This window comes from Nannobrachium achirus (genome assembly GCF_963921795.1).
Source record: "Nannobrachium achirus genome assembly, chromosome: 23".
Classification (NCBI taxonomy): Eukaryota; Metazoa; Chordata; class Actinopteri; order Myctophiformes; family Myctophidae; genus Nannobrachium; species Nannobrachium achirus.
The window spans coordinates 41,036,414-41,064,012 of NC_137830.1; the positions used below are offsets into that span (position 1 = coordinate 41,036,414).

General features: G+C 42.5%; 1 protein-coding gene and 1 long non-coding RNA gene across 2 annotated transcripts in view; both read left to right on the forward strand.

The window, feature by feature from the left end:
* Nucleotides 1-3,912: 3,912 nt before the first annotated feature.
* Nucleotides 3,913-27,599, forward strand: part of sema3c (sema domain, immunoglobulin domain (Ig), short basic domain, secreted, (semaphorin) 3C) — a gene marked incomplete at both ends in the record, with an annotated part of 70,926 nt that continues 47,239 nt past the window's right edge. The window contains one exon of the mRNA XM_080754632.1: nucleotides 3,913-4,042. Coding sequence (XP_080610758.1) covers nucleotides 3,913-4,042 — 130 coding nt within the window. The remainder of the gene's footprint in view (nucleotides 4,043-27,599) is intronic.
* Nucleotides 14,402-17,226, forward strand: LOC308309242. Its single transcript, XR_013963320.1, has 6 exons — nucleotides 14,402-14,532; nucleotides 15,143-15,216; nucleotides 15,321-15,429; nucleotides 16,020-16,095; nucleotides 16,703-16,779; nucleotides 17,063-17,226. It is a non-coding gene; the product is annotated as an uncharacterized lncRNA (long non-coding RNA).

The window sequence follows — 27,599 nt, forward strand, 5'->3', positions numbered from 1 at the left end:
ACAAGTAGTGAAAATAGCAGATGTACAAGCTCACAACGAGTTGCTTCGCACTGTGTTCAGTGCGTTGTGACCCATACAACGTGTCCGCCACATCGGTCCAGACCCCAGTGTTAGGAAACAGCTAGCCTCGGAAACCCAGGCTTCATTGGCGATGGTTCTGGTACACCATAGCCATTAGCCACTAGCTAGCCCAAACGTTAGCCTAGCCAGGCAGCACAGCACAGCAGCATAACATAGCATTCATTCATCATTACAAGTCTATAGCCACGAGCCCACGACTCACCAGTGAGGACGCCAGGGCTAGCAGAGGGCGATGTTTAATGCCTAGGTTGTGTTGTCTTGGTGTTCTGTATATTCCTTTATGGCCATATTGTTATAATCCACCGAGTCCATGACGCATCAGTTACGCACGGAGAGACAGACGTTCAGACAGACAAGTTAAAAGGGAAGTCCTTTGAAAGCCATTTCCTCTCTGAACAGTGCCCAGAAGCACATTTCAAAACAAGAGCCTTTCTTTTTTTTTTGTCTATACAATCGATCATTCAACACATGTTTATTTTGAAATTGTACTGGAAATAGAAGTAGCCAATAGCTCCTACTTCACGCCACTGATGATGTCAGAGCCTCTACTTGCCGATCGGCAATATTTTCCCCCCAACCCCCCTTTAGGGGGTGCGGTGGGACGTGGGGGAGGGGGTGCGGCCGCACCCCCAGCACCCCTACTTCCCTCCGTTTAATAGTAGGATTAAACGGTGTGATGTCATTGTTCAGTCTTACTTTTAAGTTTTAAGTTTAACCATCAATATTTGTTCCTTTTCTCACTCACCTCCAATATAAATTTAATTCCATGATATTTACTTCTTTCAGAGGTAGCAAAAGTGAATTGTAAACGAGCTGTTTTCCCCCCTTTCCATTTGCAAATAGGCCTACATTTATGGACTGACCATTTAGTGAAGACTATAATGATTATAATTTTAATAATGATTACATAGCCTACTTTTATTCTCATAATTATTTATTAATGTGGGTGTGCATGCGTGGTTTGGGTAACAGCATGTGTACAGTATGTGTGTCCACTAAACACAAACAGTGCTGTGTTGCTCAAATTAACTTCACATTGTAAAATGAAGACAAGATTCAACGTATTCTCCTCCACTAGTCCACTCCAGTCCCCTCTCCTCAGCTGCTCACTGCACGGAGCGTTCGTCTCTCTTCTTCCTCACTGTGCAAAATTCAGTCCTCTCAACTATCTCTATCTCGCTAGCGCCCCCGCTACAAACAGTGCAGGCGGCTGGCTGTATTGCACCTATGTTAACTGCACTCCTTGCACTGTGAAACTGAAAATCCTTGTGTTATGAAAATTCGATATTTGCCGGCAATGTATGGTGGGAATACGTTTATCTATTTGGACATTTAGGTATGATATGTGGGACTGTCAGTAAAAAAAAAAATATAAAAAAAAAAAAAAAAACACACTTGGGAAAAAAAGAGACCCCATAGGGGTTTTTGACTATGGGGTCCCAGACTTTATCTATGGGGGCTAAGCCCCTACTGGCACCCACATAACTCGAACCCTGGCTCAGGGGTTCTATAACACAGTGGTTCCCAAACCTTTTATCTCGAGACCCAAAAGAGAAATTAGACTCTTTGCCCGGGACCCAAACTAGTGAAAACAGCAGATCTACTACTGCGTTGTGGGCTTGTAGATCGGCTATTATCACTATTTCTGAAATTTTCTATATTATTTTCTTAGATTTGTTTGTTTTAAAATGTTACAACTATTTTTTTAAATATATATACATCTTTTTTTTTATCTTTTGAAATACATGCATATTTATTTAAATGTAGGAAAAGAAAATGTTTTTTTTTACTCAAGTCGTGACCAATAAGAATGTGTCCGCAACCCTCAAACGGGTCCTGACCCAGTGTTTGGGAACCAGTGCTATAATAACGTATGTACGTATAGGTCATCCATACCCCCGGTGTAGTGGAAGTTCTGCATTACCGCGGTGGCTCTGAAGGAAGTGCAAGAGTCTAATCCTGACCCGTCGGGGTGTCATGGCAGGCCTGTGTCTTATCTCACTCGACGACTCCTGACACTCAGAAGCGGGCCACCGGGAGCACGGCTCTCTCTGTGATGACTTGAGCAGCTGTGAGGCTGACGTCTTCAGGCCGCAGCAGAGAGCCTGCTGGAAGATCACCCCAATCCCTCTCTCTCTCTCTCTCTCTCTGTCCAGAGAGAGCCAAAGTTAGAAGTTTAGCGGCTTAAGTCTGGGCTGTTGGAGCAGGACTTCATCCTCGGGGGCTGGCCTGGGACAGGTCATAGCTGTCGGATGCTTGGAGCCTGCATGTTGGAGCTTAAAGGACGGGGCTGTTTTGTTCCTCTATAGCAGGGGTCTTCAACGTTTTCAGGCCAAGGACCCCTTAGTTGAGAGAGAGATGAAGCAGGGACCCCCGGATTCCATATAGTTGCATCGTTTGACAGCACCATCATCAGTGTATTTTGGATTCATGTCAATTTGTGTTATCAGATATTTAACCACTTGAACCGTCAATACTTAATAAACTTGACCTTTCACTCTGTACTTGGTCCGCTCTTTTTCCCCCTCTACACCAAAACTCTTTGCCGAAAATAGCCGATCTATTTTTGGCTAAAGTTCTCCCAATATGGACACTAGGGTTCAAGTGGTTAATATAAAAAAGGAGAAAAAAAGGTTTCTATCACACAAGATTTGGAGGACCCCCTGTAGTAACTCTGGGTCAACCCCCTGTTGAAGACCCCTGCTCTAAAGTGCAGCCAAAAAGATCTCTCTGTGGACGTTTTCCATGTGTGATCCCTCTTTACGTGCATGCGTGGGCACACAGTCACACACATGCACCACTCCCCACATGGTACTGTGTGTTATTGTAAGAATTCGAGTGCGCAATAAAACCAATATGTCATTCATGCCATGATCCACCACGCCTCACACTCTCAACTCCGCCTTATCCGCGCGGCGCTCCAACTTTAAAGTTTCATAGAAATCGCACAGCTTTGTGGTCTCCTGCATCATCAATCTTTTACTGCTCATCTATAAACCACAAGAACACAGAACAACCTCTTGTATACACATTCCTTCTTCGCAAGCCAAAAAAAAAGCAATTTTCTATCTGTAGTTTTCGGTGTAGTATTTCACAGCTCAGGCAGCATTGCTTGCAGGCAATATTTTTTCCGGGGACGGGTGAGATAAGGCGAAGGGCCTTTTCTGGGAGCCATGGAGGTTGGCTATATGTACTGCAGGAGGACATGCCCCCAGGCTGTACCTGTCCTTATCAATAATTGAGGCGCTCTTGTCCTGTAATGGAATGAGAGATTGGTGGCGGAGGCCTGAGAGGAAGTGTTTTCATTGGCAGCCCTTTTGTGCAGATTTATCTCATCCATATTTAAGGCCTGGCCATCTGACTGGGTAAAAGTGCAACAACGGAATTGAACTGACTCGTTAAGCTCTGATCTTTGCTCAGCATTGTCTCTTTCTTTTTCAATCAATTTTATTGCATTATGCTGTAGGACAAGTGGATTTTTAAATGAGTTCTCATGGGGGGACGGGCCAGGACTGAGGTGTTCATTGTTCGTGACCCTGCTTTATTTAAATATGGCTTATGTTTCTGGCGTTATACTCAGACCTTTAACTTTTATAGAAAAAGATCTAACTCAAAATCCAACTGTCAGTGAAACTATTGAGTGAATCCGTCCCCTCTCAACCTTTGGCACCATTACTTGTACTTTTCTTTACACCAGGCACGCAGCTAAGCTTACAGCATGGCTTAATTTGGACCATGGAGATGCACAGTTCTGGTCTCTGAATAAACACGTGTGTTCCTTATCCCCCCACAGGCAGTGGTGACCTGGCGTGGTTCCTGAGCCGTGCAGTCATGGGCTGGCCAGAGGGGTTGACCAGACCTCCTCCGTGGCCCACCATGACCCTCCTGGCTCTCTCCCTGCTCCTCGGCTGTGTCTCCAGCATCCCTCAGCCTCAGCCCAGGGTCTTCCTCTCCTTTGAAGGTAAAATAGACCTCATTGTGCTCTCTCTCGCAAATGCCCCGGAACATTATAAGCAAAGAAAGGCAGGCACACACACACACACACACACACACGTAAAGCATTACAGCGCGACCTCCTGATGATGTGTTTATTGCGTGCTAATGCCTAACAAATGGTTGGAAATGAAGTCATGCCAGAGGAAAGGTACTGCGCACTGTGACTGTCATCGCAGATCTTGAAGCAACTATAGCTGTCTTGGGGATCGGATCAACGCTCTGGTCCTTAGTCTCGTAATGAAAGGGCAGGTTTCCATACAGGCACGATCACAGAGGAAGCACGCTTACTCCTCATATTCAGGGGCAGGGGCGTCACAAGGGGGGGGGAGTGGGACTGAGTTACTAGGGCCCAAGGTGGAGGGGCCCTAGAAACTTTAGCTATTGAAAAATAGCAGATATACAAGCTCACAGCTGAGAGCTTGTAGACCTGCTATTTTTGAAGAGTCGTGAAAATGTGTGCAAATCTTTGAATATATGTATTTTTAAGCAAACATTTGTAACTCAAATTTTGCTTCTGGGGGTCCCTGAACTAAATATTTTGAGATGGGGGTCTGTGGCCAAATACATATCATCTTGGGGGTCCTTTGACATGAAAAAGTTTGAGCACCACTGACATGGAAACAGGTTCCTAGCACACATTTTCAAAACATTTCAAAAATAGCATATCTACAAGCTCGCAGCACGGCACTCGTGCCGCGCTGTGAGCTTGTATATCTGCTATTTTTCAATAGTTAACATTCATGGGGGGCCCGCAGTGAATCCTTGTACCCAGGGCCCGGAATTTGGTGTGACGCCCCTGTTCAGGGGTCATGTCTGAGAGTGCTTTGGCGGCGCTCGTTCCATTGTCCCCGCTGAGTGCCGGAGCGGCGTGGGCCGTACCTCTCCGCGGGATGGTACCGTTTGTTAGGATGACCCTGAAGCCCTGGTCCTTGTTAAACTTTAACCACGCTGCACCATAATGGAAGGAGGCCGGTGGGCATTGTTGGGGGGCTTCTGGTTTTCATTTTGTCGTTGTATTTAACTCCTTTGATGTTGCCCTTGAACGCGGAGCACTGGGGGTCAAGGGTGTGCGTGCGTGCGTGCGTGCGTGCGTGCGTGCGTGCGTGCGTGCGTGCGTGCGTGCGTGTGTGTGTGCGCGCGCGCACGTGCACTGTGCTTTTAACAGTGACTGAGCAGAGTGACTGTCTGTAATGTGTGTCTGTGGTAAGGCATTTTGCACAAGTCTGCCGGAGATGCCATGTTGGTTTCTTTTTTTGCTGTATCACAACATCAAACTTTCCTTCTTTTCACCCCCTCCCTTCTTCCAAAAAGGTCTCTTTCATATTCTGTCATCATTTGTCATCATACCTTCTTCATTCCTCCCTTAATCTTTTCCTTTCGTTTTCTCTGCTTTCGCCTATTTTTTTCTCCCTTGACTCCAGAATACTGGAAAACAGCTGTAGGAGAGACATCTAGCTATCGTACCCAGATAGGCTGTCAGTGCTGGGTGTTGAGCACGTTAGCTTGGAAAAAGCACTCAGACAGTAATTTCTGCAGACAGGAAAAACAATGCTATCTATCCCTTACTTAGGTTGTTGACGCTCAGTGAAATTATTCACTGACTCCTGTATGCTTCCAAATGGCTGGCTTAATGGGTCAAATAAGGCAGGGAGACACTACCGGTAATTCTGGAAGGCTTAATTCCTTTTCCAGGTGCAGATTTGATTCGAATTCCTTTCTTGCTGTAGTTTTGTTTAGCTGCGGAGGGAATGCTACTTGCATGCAAGAATGGCCTCCGGTTTATATTTTTGGGAACTGCTGTGTTCTCATTTTGTAATGGAGGCTTGGGGCCTTGAAACTTAATGAATATATGTCACTGTACTGTATTATTGATGTGTGTATTTTACTGTGGCATAATAAACCCGGCACACATTCATTACATTACAAGAAAGACAGCAGGAATAGCAGAGGAATAGCTGCTCAGTGGGAATTTAGAAGCTAGACAGTACTGTAGATTCCAGAGGAGGCTTCCATTCGAGCTGTGATTTAAGGCGGTCCACAGGACCCGAGCTCAAGCACATGGGGCAGAGAATTAACCCCATGTTCATTTGTGAGTTAGAAATCATGGTTAAGTCGAGGAAAGCGAGGCTCATATTTCCCGGCTGACCTTGAGAGTTCACCATGGGTGAGCTCCAGATGCAGGGAGGCCGTGGAGACACTCAGGCCCAAAGTGGAGGCTTCTCTCTCCCCCATAAACAACTCTCTGGAAGTCCTCGCCGAGGAGGGAATCATTTGGGGATGCTTAATTGGGTTCTCTCCAAGACCGATCCAGAGGGAGGAATTAACAGAGGCTATACGAATGAAGAGCGGCTGTAAGAATGAAGAGAGGCTATAGGAAATGAGGTCAGGACGCTTGCGACTATGCAGGTGGCTTGGCACCTGCAGGGGGCTCAAAGGGTCACTCCTGGTGGCCGGATTCTGCTGCTCCCAGATGTAATGCTGTTTTTTATTATCATGACCTGGAACTAACCAAACGAAGGCCTTGAGGGAAAACAAGAAACCACCGGGTTGGGGGTCGTAACGTGGACGTAGACAGCGGAATACCCTCCTCCGCTTTCTCCCTCTGTCACTCCTGAAACCCTATCCAGGGGTAAGGCAGGTTCACGGCACTCCCAAGTGTGCATCTTAGGCCAGGGGTTCTCAAACTTTTTAATTTGAAGGTCTCCCCTTAACTTTGACAGCATACAAATGGAACCAAACGGACCCTGACGGGTCCGTTTGGTTCCAATTGTACACTGTCAAAGTTACAGACTTGCCATAAGGAACATGGAGAGTCCCTGAAATCCACTTTGAGAACCACTGTACATACTACATAGGCTACCGGAGAAGTTGCTGTCTCTGACATTCCTCTCTCCCTCACGGAGGCGAATGTGGCGAGGCGGCGACTAAAACCGCATACTAAACGGTGAAAAACACTGCCTCCAGAATGCAAGCTAAACCCAAATAATAAACAGTCAAACGCCACCGTTCTCCTCAGCTTGGTGAGATAATAAACACTGGCTTGCATTATTTCAGCTCGAGCCGTTTTGAGGTTAACCCTTTGATGGAGCATATTTACAAGTCCTTCATCTGCTTCGAATATCTTTTTCTTTTGAGTGTTTAACCCGGCCCTTGTTTTCATTTGCCCATTGAGAAATGATCTCAAAACAAGGTGAAATCATGATGGCACACAGCTCACGGAAGAGAATAGTAACTGAAAACAGGTGAATTTGGTATCTCTATCGTTGTATTGCTATTGTTGAATCGGCCAAAATCAATTAAGCTGGCAATCAAAAAGGCAAAAAGCGAATCATCAAAATATGACTAAATGTATCTAAAAACTTGCTGTTATGATTCATTTATATTTTCAATTTCATGCGCTGCAGATCCAATCAAATATTCTTACAATGACATGTAACAATAAGTCATGAACCATAGTGAATTATTTAAGGTTTAACTGCACTGGGAATCCATGGGCACATAATTCTTGTCCAGGGAGAAGGCAGGAGAGCTGAATCTTTTTTCTTTTTTTCTTTTGCACATCATGTACTGTACATGAAATGTAAAATAAATACTGAAAGGGGCATCCGGGTGGTGCAGGGGTAAAGTTCCTGTCCACCACCGCCTCCGGCTTGGCCGCATGTATCCCAATAAACACAGTTGAACTTGTTGGCGGCTTGTAAAGCTGACAGGGGAGGGCAGCCTCTGTTGCTGCACTAGCGACTCCTACCCAGCTGGCACACGACGTCCGTTGACGTTGATTTTTGGTTGGATTTAGGTCGCGACGTCAGCTAACCAAAATCCAACGTTGGACCAACGTCAACTTCCAACGTTGTATCAACGTATTAATTTGACGTCAATTGACGTTGATATTTGGTTGGTTTTAGGTTGTGTTGGTAACTGACCAATAACCAACGTCTGTTCAACGTATTATCCCAACGTCATCCTGACGTCGAATACTGACATTCTGTTGTCGGATTTTTGACCAAACCTCAATGTCTGCCCAACGTTATTATGACAACGTCCACACAACGTTGCAGTCTAACATCATCAGACGTTGATATTTGGTTGGTTTTAGGTTGTGTTGGTAACTAACCAATAACCAACGTCTGTTCAACGTATTATCCCAACGTCAGGTTGACGTCGAATACTGACATGCTGTTGTCGGATTTTTGAACAAACCTCAATGTCTGCCCAACGTTATTTTACTAACGTCCACACAACGTTGCAGTCTAACATCATCAGACGTTGACATTTGGTTGGTTTTAGGTTTTGTTGGTAACTAACCAATAACCAACGTCTGTTTAACCTATTAACCCAACGTCAGGTTGACGTCGAATACTGACATGCTGTTGTCGGATTTTTGACCAAACCTCAATGTCTGCCCAACGTTATTTTACTAACGTCCACATAACGTTGAAGTCTAACATCATCAGACGTTGATATTTGGTTGGTTTTAGGTTGTGTTGGTAACTGACCAATAACCAACGTCTGTTCACGTATTATCCCAACGTCATCTTGATGTCGAATACTGACATTCTGTTGTCGGATTTTTGGACAAACCTCAATGTCTATCCAACGTTATTATGACAACGTCCACACAACGTTGCAGTCTAACATCATTAGACGTAGATATTTGGTTGGTTTTAGGTTGTGTTGGTAACTAACCAATAACCAACATCTGTTCAACGTATTATCCCAACGTCAGGTTGACGTCGAATACTGACATGCTGTTGTCGGATTTTTGACCAAACCTCAATGTCTGCCCAATGTTATTTTACTAACGTCCACACAACGTTGCAGTCTAACATCATCAGACGTTGACATTTGGTTGGTTTTAGGTTGCGTTGGTAACTAACCAATAACCAACGTCTGTTCAACCTATTATCCCAACATCATGTTGACGTCGAACACTGACATGCCCTTGTCGGATTTTTGACCAAACCTCAATGTCTGCCCAACGTTATTTTACTAACGTCCACATAACGTTGAAGTCTAACATCATTAGACATAGATATTTGGTTGGTTTTAGGTTGTGTTGGTAACTAACGAATAACCAACGTGTGTTCAACATGTTTTCCCAACATCAGGCTGATGTTGAATCACTGACATGCTGTTGTCGGATATTTGACTGAACCTCAGTGTCTGTCCAACGTTATTATAATAACGTCTACACAACATTGCAGTCTAACGTCATTAGACGTTGACATTTGGTTGGTTTTAGGTTGTGTTGGTAACTGACCAATAACCAACGTCTGTTCGACTTATTATCCCAGCGTCATCTTGACGTCGAATACTGACATGCTCTTGTCTGATATTTGACCAAACGTCAATGTCTGCCCAATGTTATTATGACAACGTCCACACAACGTTGCAGTCTAACATCATCAGACGTTGATATTTGGTTGGTTTTAGGTTGTGTTGGTAACTGACCAATAACCAACGTCTGTTCGACGTATTATTCCAGCGTCATCTTGACGTCGAATACTGACATGCTGTTGTCGGATTTTTGACCAAACATCAATGTCTGCCCAATGTTATTATGACAACGTCCACACAACGTTGCAGTCTAACATCATCAGACGCTGATATTTGGTTGGTTTTAGGTTGCGTTGGTAACTAACCAATAACCAATGTCTGTTCAACGTATTATCCCAACGTCATATTGATGTTGAATTCTGACATGCTCTTGTCTGATATTTGACCAAACGTCAATGTCTGCCCAACATTATCATGACAACGTCCACACAACGTTGCAGTCTAACATCATCAGACGTTGATATTTGGTTGGTTTTAGGTTGTGTTGGTAACTGACCAATAACCAACGTCTGTTCGACGTATTATCCCAACTTCAGGTTGACGTTGAATACTCAGATGCTGTTGTCGGTATTAGACCAAACCTCAATGTCTGCCCAACGTTATTTTACTAACGTCCACATAACGTTGAAGTCTAACATCATCGGACGTTGATATTTGGTTGGTTTTAGGTTGTGTTGGTAACTAACCAATAACCAACGTCTGTTCAACGTATAATCCCAACGTCAGGTTGATGTCGAATTCTGACATGCTCTTGTCGGATTTTTGACCAAACCTCAATGTCTGCCCAACGTTATCATGACAACGTCCACACAACGCTGCAGTCTAACATCATTAGACATAGATATTTGGTTGGTTTTAGGTTGTGTTGGTAACTAATCAATAACCAACGTCTGTTCAACGTATAATCCCAACGTCATATTGACGTCGAACACTGACATGCTCTTGTCGGATTTTTGACCAAACCTCAATGTCTGCCCAACGTTATCATGACAACGTCCACACAACGTTGCAGTCTAACATCATTAGACGTAGATATTTGGTTGGTTTTAGGTTGTGTTGGTAACTAACAAATAACCAACGTGTGTTCAACGTGTTTTCCCAACATCAGGCTGATGTTGAATCACTGACATGCTGTTGTCGGATATTCGACCAAACCTCAGTGTCTGCCCAACGGTATTATGACAACGTCCACACAACGTTGAAGTCTAACATCATCAGACGTTGATATTTGGTTGGTTTTAGGTTTTGTTGGTAACTGACCAATAACCAACGTCTGTTCAACGTATTATCCCAACGTCAGGTTGACTGCTTAACTTACAATGCTGTATGCATTGCAAAGGATTATGCTTTGCTGGGGATAAAAACAGAACATCTCTGGTTAAAGACCACATAAAGTATGCAGTTTAAGGGACAGTAAGGTGTCATTACAGTTAGGGACATCTGAATGTTTATGAAATTAAATTAATTTGGATCATAGCATTCATTGGACTATCAGTGTCTCTCTTGAATGTAATGGTAGTTACAGGTAAGCATGAGCATTCAGTTAATCTTGGATGTGAACAAGACCAGTATAACGGGGGAGTTTATTGGCATGGACATAGTGAACAAGGTATCTAGCAAGAATGTCAAAGTTCCTTGATAAGCAACCCCTGAGGACACTAGCCACTTCATTGGTCCAGCGTACCATTACATTGGCTCAACAAAAAACTAAAGATAGGCCGCAACAGTGCCGATTATAAATGAATGTGGGTTGTCCTTAAAGTCCAAGACCATTTCAATTTCAATGTTTTGAATCCTAAATAAGAGCTAGTGTATCTAATCTGAAATGACAGGAACTTAGAGGACAAGTAGGCCTATATTTCTTCAGTGGGGGTATAACAAAATGCATTGTGGCCTAAACTCGGGCGATAAAGAGAGAAAGACAGACAGACAGATAGGCACACCATGATGCTTATCTAACAGTACACAGCAGAATGCTGTGACAATGACCTCTGAATCTTGCCTAGAGTCCATGATTAAAGGCATATCATTCAGCCACAGAAGGGCTTACATAGGCTAGAAATGGCTAACTGTTAATGGAAAGGTCTTGACCTCAGCTGTAATAGGTCATTGTTGAACATCTATGGGACACCATCAAATGGGGTATACCCATTTAAAGATAAAAACAACATATCCCATAATATCTCCTGGCACAGGGATCATCAATGTCTGTACATTGACACATGTGGCGAGACTTGCCTTTGACCATGGTAGATTTTAGATTTTGTTTTTAAATAACAATGTTGTAATTTTGATCATGAGACTAAATTTCTGTCCCAGTCTCCAGGGTTTCTTCAGGATATGTATGACACTATATTCCACTAGTACAGTGGTTCTCAATTTATTTGTATTATTATTATTTTTAAGGACCCATAACTCTGAGAGTGTTTATGGGTCCATTTGGTTCCATACACTCTCAGAGTTACAGACCTGTAATGTTCGATTTGGACCGCATTCAAGGAACTTTGAGGTCCCTCTCAACCTGCTTTGAGAACCACTGTGCTAGTAGACATTTGAGACTGGCTCTTTGTGTGCTACTGGTAACATTATTGTCCACTCCATGGCAAAAATATCATTCAGACAAAAATGTCCACCGCAAGCCAGCCTGGGGTATCCACAGTTTAATACCGCATACTATTAACTATGAAGTTTATCATAGATGTGACATAGAACAAAGTGTACAAATCAGCCCAACATACACAACCCATTATGGACGGGAACCCCTGTTTTATCCCTCAGGCGTTTTTTTCTGAAAACTTAGGTCAGGCTTTAGAAGGTATCGACCTTATGTCTTAATGGTTTAAAAACAGTAAAGATATATGGAATGGCAACCTGATATTAACTGCATTTGTTCTCGAAGTGGGGTCCTTGAGGGAGTTCCAGGGGGTCCCCTGCTAAATGAGAGTTAGGAATGAAATGGACCCTTATGGGTAACTCATAGAGTGTACAAATGGAACCAAAATGGACCCATTAACATTGATTTTACAATAAATTGGGGTCTCAGATAGAAATGCCATAAAATGGAGGTCCGTACTTAGACTAATGCATGTCAAACTGGGGTTCTTGCAATTAAAATAGTTGAGAATCACTGCTTGACTCATCAAAATCTTCTCTAATGGAAATGTTTCTTCTTTGAAATGTTTGAGATCCACTACCATACTGTATTCCTCAATGCTTCAGAAGCTTAATATAAAACTATCCTGCTTGAAATGAGTATAATACAATAAAAACATCATCCTGACGTCAACCTGACGTTGGGATAATACGTTGAACAGACGTTGGTTATTGGTTAGTTACCAACACAACCTAAAACCAACCAAATATCAACGTCTGATGATGTTAGACTTCAACGTTATGTGGACGTTAGTAAAATAATGTTGGGCAGACATTGGTTGTACAAGCAAATTATCATATGTAATTAAATCTGATTAAAACACATTTTAATGCCTATCTTTTGGGATATTATAGTTTGGAGGAAACATATGAAAGATGAAGGGAGCCATCTTTGTAGTTACAGAGAGGAACACAATATATGTGTGTTTATGGAAAGCAGTTTGAAAATCAACTACACTGCCCACAATGCAATTGCAAATGCCTGATTGGCTGTGTGTCATGTGACTGTGATGTGGCCAGCTACCACTGGCTCTGCTGAGAGCACACCCCCACTTTGAATCCAAACAGCCCACAGCAGTTACATTTGTCACCAACAGCAAGCATTGAGAGCTGCTTGTCTAAAAGTGATTTAAGATAAAACTAAACTAAATAAAATCACTGTTGATTGTTGAACAGGAAGATAGGTTGCTGCCAGTCTATTTGTGGGATTAAATCTACATTATGGAGACTTTTTGCACACAGAGAAGGAGTTTTGGAGCAGGGAGATGACACAGGTATGTAAAGCTATTTTAATTGATTGCTTTTGCTTCCAGTACTTTTTACAACTTCACTATTTACAATTCATACTCCAGTGTTTTCAGCCCTTTTCATGTCAAGGACCCCAAAATCCAAAATGACTATTTGGCTGCAGACCCCTTTTAATATGTGACAGGAACCCTCATTCCTGTAAAAAAGTTTCCATTATATAATGTTTCCAAGGTCCATTATTTATTCAGCAGTTAAATAGTGTTATTGTGACAGTAATCATTGCTATTTATATAGTGTTTGTTTAGTAATGTTAGGTTGGTTCCAGCCTTCCAGGTGGTCCCCAGCTAAATGATGGGGAGTTGATAACCAAATGGACCCCTATAGATCTTTTAATTACTGTAAAATCAAACCAAATGTACAAGCTAAATTATTTTTTACACATGATCTGTATTCCTAAATTATTAGGTATGAGACTGAGAGGCTAAATCTCACTAAATGGTGGTCCATGGCTCAAATGCATAATTGACAAACACTGATTTTGTGCCATGGTTCTCAAAGTGGGAGTGGGAGCTAGAAGTGATTAACAGGAGTGTGTGTGTGTGTGTGTGTGTGTGTGTGTGTGTGTGTGTGTGTGTGTGTGTGTGTGTGTGTGTGTGTGTGTGGTACATGGCTCATTTGTAATGTATTTTGTAGTCTTTCAACTTTTGTTTTTCTTCTGTCAACAGAAAATTCCAACATCGAAAAGAAAACCAGTCTATGCAATATGGTAGGTTAAGTCTCCTCTTACCACCCTTTAGCAAAGTCCTTTTTAATCCAGGAAATCCAGTAGTAATCCACAATAGGAAAATAAAAGGTATCTTCATCCTGTGGTATAATATCCAAGATCCAATATAGAATACAGCATGACTTTTGCATGAGACTTCTCCTTCTCTTCTTACCCTGTACTGCCAAAGCTGCACTTCACAGGTGTTACAAACACGTCTGAATGCCAATCTACTGCAGCCAATCACTGCAGGAACTAGTCAAGTACTAAATAATATACTGTACATGCTCATATTATGCAATGTGTTCTTGTAGATCATTTTGTGTCTAATGCAACATTGTTGTTTGATGGAGTATGATAAAATCTAACCTATTCATTTCCTTTTTCACTCTCTCTCTGTTACATGAGGTGTCTCTGTGGTGGTATGAGGTGATCCTGGGAGCTAAGCCAACCAGGTAATTTACTTAATTAATAATGATTTATTTGAACTGAGAAGCCATTCTACAGCCTCACATTGTGCGTGCTTGTAGATCAGCTATTTTTGTGACTTCGGTCCATTATATCTCCCCTTTAATGATTGAATGATTGCACTCTCCCACAGTAATAAGGAAAAGAAAAAACAACACATGTTGACCATTTTTACACTTTGTTAATTTTAAGCTCAGTGTCAGGGAAGCCCACAATGAGAGTAAATGCCAGCAGAACAATATTGCAAGCCATTTTGGCAAAACCTTGATCGGCGCTACCCACACGTTAGGTTGTGTAGCTCATGCCTCGAATGCCCGATGCTTACAAGCTGTACTTTGTTGTAAAGGTGACGAATCAATGATAAAAATGATATAAAACAATACAAATTGGTATTATTAAAGGGGAGATAATGGACCGAAGTCAAGTTTCCTTTCTTTTTGTGCTGATTTTATTTCCTTTCTCTCTGTGTCTCAGGTGCCGTACGTTGGGTGGCTGCTTGTTTTTGTGACGCAGTGTCCAGTCCTGTCTTATGTGGAAGCAAACATGTATGAACTAGTCACTAGTCTGTTTTCACTTCTCCCTCTCTCTCTCTCTCAGGTGTCTGCTGTGCTTGTCCCGCCTTTCCTTTGGGATAGACATGGTGGTTTCTACTCTTGGGAGATAACAACCAGGTAGTCTGATCATTGTTTTGTACTAAATAGCCAATCTACAAACTGTTGTGCGATGGAAAATTATAACGCTTTGATTGGGTGTCTAACCTCTCTTTCTCTCTCAGGTGGCGTGACGTGTCTGATAGTCCTTTCGGACCTGGTGCCAGTGGTTGACAGGATAGAGGATGGAGAGAGGAGCAACATCTCTGTGATGACCAAGCTTTTAAGACCTTGGTAGGCTTTATATGAGTCACAGTATAAAGTGCATGTTTCAACATGGAAGAAGAGGAGGTTCGCACACTGTTCCAGAGCTCCGGTAAATAGTTATTATTCTATCCTAATAAACTATTTACTGGAGCTCTGGAACAGTGTGTGAACCTCCTCCTTCCATGGTGTGTATATTATATATTCCTTGGTTCGGCACCTGTAAATCTTTGGAGATGTGCTTGCTTCCCTCTCTGCATGTTTCAACATACAATATGAATTAACCCTTGTGTGATGTGGTTTTCAGTGTCTGCATAATTATTTGTTTAATTATTCTAGGCGATGGCCTGTCTGCATGTTTTCATTTTTTCGCAGCTTAACCACTGGAACCCCCTCTTATGACAATGTCATGATATGTGAAAATTATGTGAAAATAAATAAATACAATTTTGCATGAATGTAGCTTATAGACCTGCTGTTGCTGAGCAGATTTGGTGTAGAGGGTTTAAAAAAGCGGACCACCCTGGGCCACCTGATCAACAAGGGATCAAGAGATTATATGCCATGTTTACAAAAGAACCTTACCCTACTATATTGTTCACAAAAATGTTTTTCTTCAGGCTCTTCGGTAACCACATGAAGGGGGAAAAGGAAGGTGGCTTTGGAGAAGACTGATGTATTTTAGAGCAATACAAGGTAACTTCATGTTGACCAAGGACAGACAATTGGCACACACCAATCTGTAAATAATGTAATTGGGCAAAACATGTCCTTCCCTTTGATACAATGGCAAGTGTCTTTGATTTGGTGTCTAACCCAGGGGGTTTCAAACATTTTTGACTCGGGTCACCTCGCCCCTGTAAATAATATTTTAATCCACAGCACCCTTGAAGTACACTGTAAATATTTTGAATCTTACACCATTGGAGAAATATCAGTTTCCATTAGAACTTGACTGAAAATAACTTTATACTTTATGTTTAACCACTTGAACCCCAGCATCCCTATTCTGGGAGGAAGGTTCACCAAAAATAGCCGATCTACAAGCTCACAGCGCGTCGTGACATGTTGTGAGCTTGTAGATCTGATATTTTTGCAGAAGAGAGTTGGCCGTAGATGGAAAAATAACTCCTCACAAATCAGGTCAGTTTTACTTAGTGAACTGATATTGATGTAGTGATATTGATGATCAGATTATTCTGAGACACCCCTGGACTGGCATCAAGGCACCCTAGGGTGCAACAGCACCCACTTTAGGAAACCCTGGTCTAACCTATTTCCTTCTTTCTTCTCTCTCTCTTAGCTGGCGTGATGTGTCTGCTTGGGTCCAGTCGTTGAGAGGATGGAGAGAAGAAGCACCTCTGTGACCAAGCTTTTTAAGTAAGTAAGAAGTAATGCACAGCATAACACAGTATAAGGTTTGGGTGTTCTGTGGTTTTCAGTGTCTTACAATTTAATTCTTCTGGGTGAGGGCCTGCTTAACCAACTGAACTCTTGTTATTTTAAGGTTATGAGGGTGAACATGATGTGAAGTTTTCAAGTTTTTGTATGCATTGTGACCTTGTAGACACACCTGTAAATAATTTAATTTGCAAAACATGACAATGTGGTGGTGTAAGGTTATGACAGCATGTTACATATTTTGTATTCTCTTTTTCTACAGATGCCGTCATGACGTTCAACCCAGAAGCAGAGGACAACCTAAAGCAGCAGAGGCGGGAGACACAGGGGAACTGTCCATTTCAAGAGGGACACTATGGACTGATATAACTTGAATTAGTTCTGGTTGGACCTAAAACCTGGTAGCTCACTGGACATGCAGGCAAGAGGAGGCAGCTCGGGACACAAACGCATGCACTCAGAACTGATTGAACTGACACTGTGAATTCTGGGGGATCTTGGTAGTTCTGTTTGGACCTACAGTTTAATCTGGCAACTCACCGGAATACATTTTTTTAATTATTTTTTGTAGTTGTGAACTCACCGGAATATATTTTTTTAAATAATTTTTGTTGTTGTTGTGAACTCACTGGATTATATTTTTTAATTATTATATTTTTGTTGTGAACACACCGGAATATATTTTATTAATAATTTTGTTGTTGTGGGACATATGCAAGTAAAAAGGAAACTGTCTGGAAGTTCTCTCTGAGGTAGGCTGTGCTATTATTTAATGTATTTCTTTATTTGTCCAGTGTTAAGGTAAAAAAAAGGTGAACTGTTATGTTCTTTTCTGGATCAAGCTTAATCAGACCTAGTGACTGCTGTGTGAGCTACCCTCTATTCACTATTCAGTACTTGACACAATTTGGTGTCATACTGTCATATGTCTGGAAGTTGATGTGATGTTAGCGTTGGTTTTCACGCCCTCTGATGTTTTGCATTTCCAACTTTGGTCATTGATGTCAACCTAATGTTGGGTTTTGACAGCAATGCACCTCTTGCTTACATGTCTAACCAACATTGGAGGATGACGTCTTGCCAACGTTGGGTTATGTTCATTTAACCAAATTAGAACTTGTATCCAAATTTGGAGTTGAACCAGTAATCGTCTACATAACATCTGAGATTAACATCAAGCTGACGTTGGATTATGTCAGTCCAATTTTATTCAACTAAAATAACTTTTATCCAACGTTAGGAGACCAACCAAAATTCAATGTCAAGATAACATCAGATGCTTACATCAAATCAATGTTTGCCTTATGACGTCAATCCGATTTACTTTTCAACAAAAATACATTGGGAGTCTAACCTTTAATCAATGTCTACATGACATCAGAGATTGACATCAAACCAATGTTGGGTCATGACGTCAATCAAACTTAAAAACCCAACGTTGGGAGTCTAACCTTTAATCAACGTCTACATAACATTAGAGATTGACATCAAACAAATGTTATGTTATGACGTCAATCAAACTTTGATTTTCAACCAAAATACAACCGGTATCCAACGTTGGAAGTCTAACCTTTAATCAACGTCTAAGTAACATCAGTGATTGACATTAAATCAACGTTAGTTTAAGATGTCAAACCAACATCAGGTTATGACATCAAACCAACATCGGGTTATGTCGTCTAACCAACATTAGGTTATGACGTCAGACAAACTTTCTTTTTCAACATCCAACGTTGGGAGTCTAACCTTTAATCAACGTTTACGTAACATCAGAGATTAACATTAAATCAACATTAGTTTAAGATGTCAAACCAACATCAGGTTATGACGTCTAACCAACGTTAGGTCATGATGTCAGACAAACTTTCATTCACAACGAAAATACAACTGGTATCCAACGTTGGGAGTCTAACCTTTAATCAATGTCTATATAACATCAGAGATTAACGTTAAATCGACGTTAGTTTAAGATGTCAAACCAACATCAGGTTACGACGTCAAAGCAACATCAGGTTCTGACGTCTAACCAACGTTAGGTTAGGACGTCAGACAAACTTTCATTTACAACCAAAATACAACTGGTATCCAACATTGGGAGTCTAACCTTTAATCAACGTCTATGTAACATCAGAGATTAACGTTAAATCGACGTTAGTTTAAGATGTCAAACCAACATCAGGTTACGACGTCAAAGCAACATCAGGTTCTGACGTCTAACCAACGTTAGGTTAGGACGTCAGACAAACTTTCATTTACAACCAAAATACAACTGGTATCCAACGTTGGGAGTCTAACCTTTAATCAACGTCTATGTAACATCAGAGATTAACGTTGAATCGACGTTAGTTTAAGATGTCAAACCAACATCAGGTTACGACGTCAAAGCAACATCAGGTTCTGACGTCTAACCAACGTTAGGTTAGGACGTCAGACAAACTTTCATTTACAACCAAAATCCAATGGTCATCCAACGTTGGAGTACAACGTTGTCCCAACGTTGTACTGACGTCGTGTGCCAGCTGGGTACAAGTTGGTCGGGGATGGTGCGTTCCTTCACATGCGCCAGGTCCTCTTTACTTTTTTGTTTATTTACCAGATTGTGCGCGTTAATGGACATTCAGTTCATTTTACAAGAAATGGATCAATTGAACATGGTGCCACAAAATCGTCATTCATTTTGCCCATAGACTTTTACAAAAATATTTATAACAATCATGTTAAGCCTCGAACAAAGCCATCCAGGATGGCATTGAATCATGACCATACAACCTTTGTTTCTATGAAAAGAACATTTTGAAAATCGCTAAACAAAGGGTAGTTATTAAATGTAGTATATCAAATAATTTAATATTAAAGTTGTACCATGTAACTTTTTTTATAAAACAAATCTTAAAATTGTCCTAACTCTTAAATCGCTAAAGTTTTAGAACACCCACTCCGTTATTTTCAGCTTCTGAAGCCTTCTCTTTATATGTTTTCTATGATCCTGACCGGGGTCCGGTTTTCGCGCAAAGATTACGTCATCATACACTACCGGCCAATCACAGCGAGGGTTATACACTGCCGGCCAATCACAGCGCATCTTGAAGTGGGGTCGCTAGCTATCACAATAGGGCGGCCATATTTGTAGGCGCCCGTGTGTATCTATCTATACTCGGGTGAAACACTCCGTTTCTCCGGAATGCCTGAACGCACAGGAACCAGGGACCCCTCTAAAGATAGATCTCGGCGAGGTGGAGGCAGACGCGGGGGTGACGCGGGGGTGTGAGGCCCGGTCCGCGGCGAAAAACGGCCGAAAGACGCGGACGCTACTGACCACTAGTTGAGCAACTTACACAGTATAGCTTTAAAATATATTTTCACATGGGATCAAAGGTTTTATGGTCATGATTCACTGCCATCCTGGATGGCTTGGTTCTAGGCTTAACATAATTGTTATAAATATCTTTGTAAAGGTCTATGGGGAAAATGAATGACGATTTTTAAGTGGCACCAGTAAACCACTTCCGCTGCAATGCTCTATTGAGATAGAACGAGCGGCGAGATCAAAGCATGTTGCGAACTTGCGAGTCTCTTCTTCTACGGCCCTGGATGCTGCCTACACCCTCCCACTGGCAAGACAGTAGATGTCAGCAGTGACAGGAACTTAGTGTACATGGAGGGAATAGGAACTACAGTACATACATGGAGGGAACAGGACCTACAGTACATACATATGGAGGGGATTGGCAATGACTTGAGGGCGTTGGGGGTAGGGGAATAAATACTGAAAGAAGTGAATAATCTTAGAGTTTGGGAATTTCATATCCATACATCCCTGGGAATCAATGCCAATAAATGTGGACAGTGCACATTCAATGACATTTAAAGCTCTCTTTTAATCAGATGAAATTAAAATGACCGTAACACTAACCCTCAGTGCGCTGTCAAGCTGCTTATGAGCCTAGGTGCCCGGACCTCTAGGCCAGGTCCGAGCCAACAATTAATAATACTAATACATGGGTGAATTAGCAGCAGTTTCGCCTTGAGATAACAGACAGAATTAGCGCACTGCCTCCTGTGAAGATGCTACACAACTCTCAGGGCTGTACTGTACGTATAAACAGGGGAACATGAAATTTCAATATCTGTGGTTGTTTAGGCTAAAACCTGTATAAAACCGTATTATGGACCAATATTTATATAAAATATATATTCTTAAAAGCATGGTGGCCTGGTGGGGCCCCTTTAAATGGTGCGCTGGTTTACCATTCCCAAATATGCAGCTTAACTGTTGTTGATGTTATTGACAGACCATGTGTACAAATTGTTCTACTGTTCTACTGTCGCTCCGCCACTGTACCAGACTTTGTGCGCCAATACCAAAATACCTTTTCCAGGAGTGACATGATCAAAGTATGCAGCCCTATTCATCCCACTGGTCTGAGCAGTGGGCTGTGTTTATTATCCGGATCATTTAACCTCATTAGCGCGGTCTCACCCTGTTCTGGCAAACTTGCAGTATACAATACAGCGTGCGCCTGCTATTAGGACAGAAATATAGCAACGTCAAAACCATGAAGAATGTTTATTTGAAAGAGTGTGTGTGTGTGTGTGTGTGTGTGTGTGTGTGTGTGTGTGTGTGTGTGTGTGTGTGTGTGTGTGTGTGTGTGTGTGTGTGTGTGTGTGCGCGCGCGCGTGCATGCGTGTCTATGCGCATATATGCATATGTATGCACACGCTCACATGCCCTTGTTTATGTATCTTTTGCCTCTGCGTGAGCCTGCCGTGCGGACTCGCCTTTGGAAGCAGAGCCTGGCGGAGGGCAGATCCAGTCGCGACGTTGCGCGAGATCGATGATGATTGCGTCGGTTGTTTGAATGAGTGGTCCTTCATGCCGGAATGGGCCATGTGGGCTTTGTTCTCAGCCAAGGGCCTGAACAGAACCAGGCGTGGAGACGAGGAGGAACCATACGTATCTGTCATATCAGCTACAGCCCATCAACAACCGCCCCCCACCCCATCAAACAACGCGTGCACCCACTCCCTCTGCTTCCCCAGATTAGACTTCACTTTTATCATGCCTCATTACAACCTTCACTCACCCCTCATTATTCATACGAGGTGGATACTCTTCATATACCGTAGCCAGACACCAAGCTGTTAAAGATGTTTACTTGCTGCGTGCGTGCTCGCGCGCATGCGCACGCACGTGTGTGTACGCGCACAAGTGTGTTAATCATTGGACGCACATTCCATTGACATGATTGCATTTTGGTGGCAAAACGTTCCGCTGAATCACCGGTGAAACTGGGTCCACAGTTTTCCACACTGGTTAACATTATAAAACAAGTCGACACACCATTTGTCGGGTGGATATTTTTATAATGACTCAAATCTGCCGCTAACATCTTTTTTGAATTCCACACTACTTGCTCAACAAAAACTTCAGTAAGACTGATTCCTTACCAATTTAAACCTTCTCTCCATTGTAACATGAAGGTTAAGCTGCCTCAGCCAATATTACATTCACCTCGTGTAAGGTAATGTCTGGGGTGTAAATCAAAGAGAAAGGTAATGAACAACAGTTCAGAGTCTTCTTTAGCCAGATCCTTAATAGCTCAGGTTAAATGTTACTTCCCAGCTCTTAAATTAGTGTTATGAAAATGTCTGAAGCGCTTTAGCATTCAGACTATACCCCGTTGCAGCAGCAGACAGCAGGCCTGCATTGCTCAATGAGGCAATATCAGGCCACAGCATGCATTAGTCCTTTGGGGGTCAACAAAAGGTCAGAGGTCATGGGGGGGAAAAGGGCAATGCTGAAGCGACCAAAAGTGGACCAGTATGTCTCACTTGGTGCATGGGGGCTTAAAAGTGATTATTTTCTAATGGGAAGAAGCATATTGTCGTTGTCGGGTGGAAACCTCGTATCTCCAAGTTTCAAATTTGTATGTTACTTTCGCAAAGTAAAGCCTTGCTTCATCATACAAGGTCGTCACACAAAAGTAGTGAAAACAGCAGATCTACAAGCACACAACGCCTCGCAGTGCGAGGCGTTGTGTGCTTGTAGATCGGCTGTTTTCACTAGTTTAATCATTTTTAAAATGATAAATGCAAAACGAACGGTTTTGGACATACAAGGTTTTCATCCGACAACGACGATATACTGCATATTTGTTTCTGTTTAACATTAGGCACCTACTGCAGCAGGATGTTTCTGCTGGTAAAATGAGTGACTTTCAGGCATGCATGCCATGCGCACCCGCGTATGTGTTCATGTGTGCACCTGTGGATGTGTCTGTCCGTCCATCACTTTGTGTCTGTATACAATCCATGAGTGTGTTGGTCTGTGTCCGTGTGTGCAATGCCTGCATGCCTTAATGAGTGTGCGTACAGTACTATGTTCCTCTGTGTATTAGTGGTGTTTGTACATGCATATTCTCCATCAGTGCTGTGTCCTCAGACCTAATTGGCTGAGACGGAACTTCATCCGCCCAGAGGATAACAAACGCACAGAGCTGCAGCCTCGCCATGCCCTCAGGGCTGCGTGTCTGAGATGTCTGACAGCTCGTCTGTCCGCCTGCTTTTCTCTGCATGTCTCTGTTGTTTTGACATTCCTCCGTCTGACCTTGCCCCCCCTGTTGAATGTTTTATTGTTCCTCGTCAGCAACATGCTGAAAGGTAATCAATGAGCATCAATGTGAACCAAGACCCTGTCTTTCTGACGATGGACGGGGTCGGATTGGAGATCCTCCATGGCCCGAGCCTTTGAATTGTGTAGAGTCGGTTGTATTTTACGATGAGGCAGCTTTTACAGATGTGTTTTAAGACTCTTTTCTTTTTCGACGGTGTGAATTTTCTCACTTTTGGCTGTCGGGAATGTTTAAGAATTTGTCACATACTGGACGTATTAAGCTGCGGAGCTTTTACAAAAGGCTTAGCCAAGGCGTAAAGTCATAACGGTGGGAAAAAAGGAGTAACCAACGCCAACATTCGCTATCGCTGGAATAAAGATTTAGACAGAATTCCTTCCAATCATTACAAAATATTATGTTTTGCCACATTTCTTCACAGTGCCGGATCAGAAAGACCTTCAAAGAAGAAACACCCTCCCCCACCATGACTGACAAATAGGTGCATTCGGGACTGTTACCCAATTCACGGACGTTGTCCATCCCTCAACACCACAGAAAGAAATATTTGGCCATGGCCATATCTTAATATCATTGCGGAAACATAGTCTTTTGAATCTGACAAAGGCATCATGCCTCAGTGGCTTCAGGGACTTACCGGGTCCCATTTTCCCTTCCTTGTGGCTCTCCACCGTGGCCAGTAAATTCATAAACTCTGAGACGCCTCTTGACCCATATCTCCTGCCACCTCCCGTAGACCTGTGCAGTCTCTGTGCGACTGTAGCTCATCTAACTGTAAAAACACAGTGATTTACCAGCTGCCAGGGGTGAAAGATAACTAGGGGCTCCGGTGTGGGCAAGTGAGAGGTCACTGAGGGAGAGAGAGAGAGAGAGATGCATTTTTTTAAAGATTTAATTTTGGGCTTTTTTATGCCTTTTATTGATAGGATAGTAAGTTGACAGGAAATGGGGGAGAGAGATGGGGTTAGGGTTAGCATGCCATAAAGGCTGTCGGGGATCAGGACTCAAACCCACAACGTCAGGCTACTTTGGCCCATGGGTGCCCGGACCGCTACGCCAGCGGTCCGGGCCAATAGCGCATGTTTTTAATAAGCTGGAGGAAGAATTTATTGTACTGTATAACTGGGCTGCCCAAAATATGCACTATGGATTCCCTATTGGTGTGTTTGCAAGTGTTTGAGGGATAGGGGAGCCTTTTGACAGGTGAGAAGGAGACCTACAGTAGGTGCTAACTAGGGCAAACAGGCCTGCTCGCGGGCTTGTCTGCTGGACACGCCAGTGTCTCAGGTTTCTGCTCCTGGAGGAAATATTAGCCAACACCTCGGTGGACTCGCCACGCGATGAAGACTACCATGGTACTGGATAACATCACCCCGCAGAGTGCCTCATTAGCACAGACAAGCACACAGACACACACGTACAGTATACACAACCCAGGGAGAACGAGTACTCTGAGCTCACGCCATTATTTAGACAGTGATGGAAAAAGTACTGCATTTTTTTTACTTTAGTAAAAGTATCAATACTGCAATGTAGAAATACTAGCTGTTACAAAGTAAAAGTCCGGAATTCAAAATGTACTTGAGTAAAAGTACAAAAGTATGGGCATCGAAATGTACTTGAAGTAGTACTAAAAGTCAAAGTACAAAATGTTTGAAAATAGCAGATCTACAAGCCCACAAGTTGTGAGCTTGTAGATATAAAATAGTATAATAGGTATAAAATAGGGCTAAAGTGGTTAATGTGTGTTTTGTAATATTATAATTTATATCTGCAAAGCCACTAGTAACTAAAGTTTTCATGAAAATTTAGTGGAGTAAAAGTACAATATTTGGATTCGAGATGTAGTGGAGTAGAAGTTTTGGAAATTGGAAATACTCAAGTAAAGTACAAATACCTCAGAATTGTACTTAAGTACAGTACTAAGTAAATGTACATAGTTACTTTACACAGCTGTACACAACCCAGGGAGAACGAATACTCTGCGCTCACACGATTATTTAGATATAGTGCTGTCTGCTCAGCGACGTTGCACTGCAGCATTTTTCTGTGTGTTGTGAGAAAAGGCATGCATACGAACTCGGGCATCCCGCACAGCCATATGATTCCCATTAGATACGTCTGGACATAGATAGTAGGTGAAAGACAACAGGGGAATTAATGAGATGCACTTTATTTTAAGAGTCATTCTGCTGAGCCTTGGCTCTTGCTCATGACGAGCAATTGCAGCAAGTCTACGGAGATGAGAAGTGTGTCTTGGTATTTGGAGTGAGCACTGCTGCCCGCCTGGGAATGCAGAGCATGTCTGTTGGACAGACAATCAGACGACCCTTGCTGTTGACTTCACTTGCAGAAGACGTCCCCCTGGGTGGTCTCTCGAGAGGCATCCCACCTTAACTTACCCCCGCGGCCTTACCTGAACATAAATCTTTAGTCATTACTGTACACTGGTGGGCTATGTCCCCGGGGAGATGGAACTGACATCCCCCATTCAGGTCACTGCCTTTTTTTGTAAATCCCAGAGGGACTGTTAGTTGCCAGGACAAAGTCTTCTACTGGCATAGTATGTATGAGTGTACCAACGCTGTATTAGATGAGTGCAGCCATCCAGAACTCAACTGAGGAGGCTGTGGTATAATCCGAACAAAGAGCAGCGGTATTTGGCAGAAGTTTTGAAGTCAGGCCTTCACAGCGAAGCCCACTCCATCTTGTGAGGAGAGATGAATTACAAGTGGTGGCAGTGTGAGCCCCAGCTTCAATATTTATCAAGGAGAGTGATTGGGGTCCTCCCACCGGCTGCCCCTGACAACCACGGAACAGGTTCCCCGTGCGTTAGACGGCCCGGTACCAGGGCTCGTTAGCATGAGGATAATCTATTTGTGGTGCCCTTTCAGGTAGCGAGGGCCGATTTGCATGGAAGACACAAAGGACCGGTTAGAGGTTGGCCCACAGCCTGTCCCTGCGGTGTTAATGGGGTGGCTTGTGTTCAGTGGCTGGTGTTTATCAAAAAGACTTATCACTCCACAGGGCCATTCAACTCGCCTTCTAAATTAATCTCTGCTCCTTATAGGTTGAGGGGATGTTTCACACTGAGTGGACAAGATAATCCCATATTGTAGTTGGGCTTTCGTCACTTTGTCATGACCAGTGTTGTAAAGTAAAGTACATTTACTCAAGTACAGTTTTTAGGTATTTCCAATTTCCAATACTTTTAATTATTACTACTCCACTAGTCGGATTCTAATATTGTACTTTTACTCCACTACAATTATTTGATTTGATTACTAGTTACTTTGCAGATATACCATAAATGATTATATTATAAAACATACATTAATCCACTTCAGCCCTATTTTATACCTATACCTAAAAATATCCGATCTACAAGCTCATAACGTGTTGCGACAAGTTGTGAGCTTGTAGATCTGCTATTTTCAAACATTTTGTACTTTTGGTACTAAGTATATTTTGATGCCAACACTTTCATACATTTACATTTTGAATTCCGGACTTTTACTTAATATAGTATTTCTATACTGCAGTATTGATACTTTTACTTAAGTAAAAAATGTATAACATTTTCCACCACTGGTCATTAGTACAGTGTAACCTCATCATTTTGATAGAAGACTTTGTAGATTGGAACTTGATGAGTCACACTGGATTACTTGACAAACAATACTGGAAATATGGAAATAGCAAATCGCCCTACTGTGGCAAACTCATCTCCAGCTATATTTACATTAAAAAAACAAAACATTAATACAGCAGTCTACTTTTCCATGCCTGCTGTACGTATAATGAATGAGTGATCATTTCAGAATACGCAGACCACACAAGGAAATCCTCAGTGACACATAAGCGTCCATTTGATTCCATTTGTACAATCTTTGGAACTCTCAGATTTCAGATTTTTCACAATTTCTCACAATTTCAGAGTTAAATTAGGAATTTTATTGTGCAAAAGGCTGTCAAAGGCACAACCTTGGGCCACCCAGCTCAGCGCCTAAACTTAATCCAGGGTGATCCAAATTTACAGTTGACAGACACTCGCAGAAAGATTACCGGCATACTTTCCGGCCTCTGCAAATCGCTATCTCTTTACGATCCTGCAACATGAGGAGCCTCTCTCCTTGTATGGGAAACCAAAACCACAACCATAACAGT